Source organism: Triticum dicoccoides, chromosome 7A (assembly GCF_002162155.2).
Source record: "Triticum dicoccoides isolate Atlit2015 ecotype Zavitan chromosome 7A, WEW_v2.0, whole genome shotgun sequence".
In the NCBI taxonomy this organism is placed as follows: domain Eukaryota; kingdom Viridiplantae; phylum Streptophyta; class Magnoliopsida; order Poales; family Poaceae; genus Triticum; species Triticum dicoccoides.
The window spans coordinates 562,796,426-562,799,578 of record NC_041392.1 but is presented as its reverse complement, the minus strand read 5'-3'; the positions used below and the strand labels follow the sequence as shown (position 1 = coordinate 562,799,578).

At 56.6% G+C, this 3,153-nt stretch overlaps 1 protein-coding gene across 1 annotated transcript; it reads right to left on the bottom strand.

Annotated features, from left to right (window-relative positions):
- Positions 1-246: 246 nt before the first annotated feature.
- LOC119330521 (EIN3-binding F-box protein 1-like) lies at positions 247-3,153 on the bottom strand. Its single transcript, XM_037603636.1, has 2 exons — positions 3,073-3,153; positions 247-2,957 (listed from the first exon to the last, which is right to left on the bottom strand). Exons 1-2 carry the CDS (start codon positions 3,095-3,097, stop codon positions 1,039-1,041), a joined length of 1,944 nt encoding a protein of 647 aa, XP_037459533.1. The 5' UTR covers positions 3,098-3,153; the 3' UTR covers positions 247-1,038.

The window sequence follows — 3,153 nt, the reverse complement described above, 5'->3', positions numbered from 1 at the left end:
TTGGAAAAGAATTTCACAGTTCCCCAAGCATACAGCATATACCGGATGTTGTTTCAATCAGCAATACGATTCAGCAAAATTCAGAGCCAAAAATATATTTCATGCAGTTGTCAAGGGTGGCTGCGAGATGTTCATCTCAGTGGTGGCATCAAGCACAGCAGCTCCGGCCATATCACAGACATTTAGACACAGTACAAGGAAGTAGCAATTCATAAAATCACAAGGTTGCAGGTAAGTAAAAGCATAGAAATTGGACGGAAAGAAATTTTATTTATCCCAGGATGATTGCAAAGGTTACAGCACTCAACCACACGCCTGCAAAAACCGGGGATCTGGAGACAAAAAACAACCACACAAGGTTGTCATGGCAAGGGCCCTTTGATATGTTGCACCTTGCCAAGGCCAGATCCCCGGGGACATCAGGCAACCCCTACAGATGCTGCAGAAAAGCGACCATCCACCGCCGACGACACACACGCACAGCACACACACACTACAGACCATGAAGAGACTGGAACTGGAACAACCACACACTGAAAGAGATCGTAGCAGACACCTAGACACGGATCGAAGAACCGGAGTCAAGCTTCTACGACAGGCACACACCGACAAATCCGACAAATAGAACTTGCTATGGAATTGAAACCAGAAGTATTGATGTCCCACAAACTCTGGAACCAGATTGTACTGGAAAAGAAGACACAACTGACAATATTTGAGCTCCCACACAGGACTTGATAAGGAGAGAAAAAAAGAAGCATGGTGTAGGGACTGTAATCACAAGGGCATAGGTTGGGGGTAGAGGGACAGGGTGCCACGCAAATGGCAGCCGAAGGCTCAAGGAACAGGCAACCTCGCGAGAGGAGGCCTGCAAAAAACGAGCGCTTGGCTAAAGCGTCCCCCGGAAAACAACCGACCCCAAGACAAAGGAAGCCCACCATGACTCAAACGCGCAACCGACGAACCGGACCGACTCTGCTATGAGGCTTGACTGAAGAAGTACTACCTACGGTCGTATATTTGCATCTGGAGATCCTCTTAAGCAAGGATGTCGCACCACCAGAGCTGCTTCTCCAGTGATGCAATGTTGTGGTTGCCGATGAAGTTGAACTGGAGATTGAGGCCCTCCAACGACGCAGGCATGCTTCCCAGGAAGGGCACACTCTTGGGTGTGACCTTGAGACAGCCAGACAGTGAGAGGACACGGAGCTTGAGCCGCTCCGCGGATGACAACACCGCAACACCATAGTCGCTGACCATGCAGTTTGAAAGATCAAGCTCGGCGAGCTCAGAGCAGCTCTCGGAAATGGCAAACAGACTCGCATCAGTTATCTTGCTGCAGCCCTCAAGGCTCAGATGTGCAAGAGAAGTGCCGTGCGCCTTCACCAGGGCAGAAATAGCTGCATCTGTGAGATTCTCGCAACCATTCAAGTCAACATGAATCAGACCACTTTCAGAACTCCTGATCAAGGGAAGGAGGCCATCGTCGGTGACTGCGCCAAGACCGCTCAGGTCAAGATTCTCCAAATGAGGGCAGATCATGCCAACCACAGCCAAGCTCGCATCGGTGAATCCCGGGCACTGCTTGATGGTAAGGGACCGAAGTGATTTGCAAACAGGGAGCTGTGCAGGTGCAGAGCAGATGTCCTTGATACCAGTACACTTCACCAAAGAGAGAGTCTTGAACTTGGGGCTGCAGTTCAGGAGGAAAGAAAGGATGCCCATGAGAGTAATCCTGTTGCATTCCTCAATCTGCAAGTTCTCCAAAACCTTGGCTGCTTCTGCGAAATCCTTGAGAAGACCATCTGAGATTTGGCTGCACTTCCTGAGGTAAAGCTGCTTCAAGCTCGGGCAGAACTTGGCAATGGAAACAAGTGCCAGCTCGGTGACTCCTGGGCATGAGGTGATGCTCATACATCTGAGCTTCTGCAGGCCAAGGGCATTTGCCATGACCCAAAAACCCCTCTCGCCAACCGCGGACAGGCGAGTGAGGGTGAGGTTTGTGATCGCCTTTCCATAGTACCCAATCACAGCAAGAGAAGCATCAGTGATGCTCAAACCCTGAAGGCAGACCTTGGCAAGCGAGGCTGACGTGGAACAGATGAGGCCAGACACTCCCTGGTCACCAACATATGCACAGTTCTTGATGTTCACCGCCTGCAGCTTGGAGCAGGACCTTCCGATAGCCTTGAGGCCCTCATTGGCAACGCCAGAGCATGCCTCGATGGTCAGCGTCTTCAAATCCGGGCATCCCTGAGCGATGGCGACGAGGCCCTTGTCGGTGACCAGCGGGCAGCCGGTGATGTCGAGCTTCTCTAGCGAGGGGCACCCGGCGGCGATCTCGGCGAGCCCCGCATCCGTCACCTGCGGCACGTCCCACATGGCGAGCGAGCGCAGCGACGGGCACCCGCGGGCGACCGCGGAGAGGCCGCTGTCGGTGACGCCGCGCGTGGGGTGGCTCCCCCGGACAACGACGCTCTCCAGGCTGCCGCGGAGGCCGTCGGCGACGGCCGCCGCGGTGAGCGCGACGTCCGTGGCGCCCTCGCCCTCGAGGGTCCTCTCGGAGCGGCCCGGGCGCGCGTCCGCGGCCTCGTCCTCGTCCTCGCAGACGAAGACCTGGTTGAGGTCCGGAACGGCCGGGGCCCGCTTGATCTCGGAGGCGCGTATGCCGCCGAGCAGCGCGAGCCAGCGGCGGGAGACGCAGGAGGAGGCGCCCCGCGCGCGGGCGCCCTGCACGCGGCGCAGGATCTCGAAGAGGCACCCGTCCGGGAGCGCGTCGAGGGTCGGCGCCTCCCTCTGCCTCTGCCTCTTGGCCGCCGGCGCCGCCCTGAGCGCCTCCTCCTCCGCAGCCGCGGCGGCGAAGACGCAGGGGGGCACGGCCGTCACGCGCGCGCGCTTCCGCTGCCTCACGCCGCCGAACATCGCCGCAGCCGGGTCCAGAACAAGCAGACCGCCATCTACACAAACAATCACACACAAAATCAGCACACCAAACCAACAAAATCCCCCAGATCTCCGGCGAAACACCGCACAAAGACTCAATCTCAATCTCAATTCGGGGCCCTTGCTTACCGCGGCAATCGTGGAAGGGAGGCATGGCGAGGAGGAGATCGAGGAGCTGCTGCGACGAGAATCAATCAATCAATCAATCGG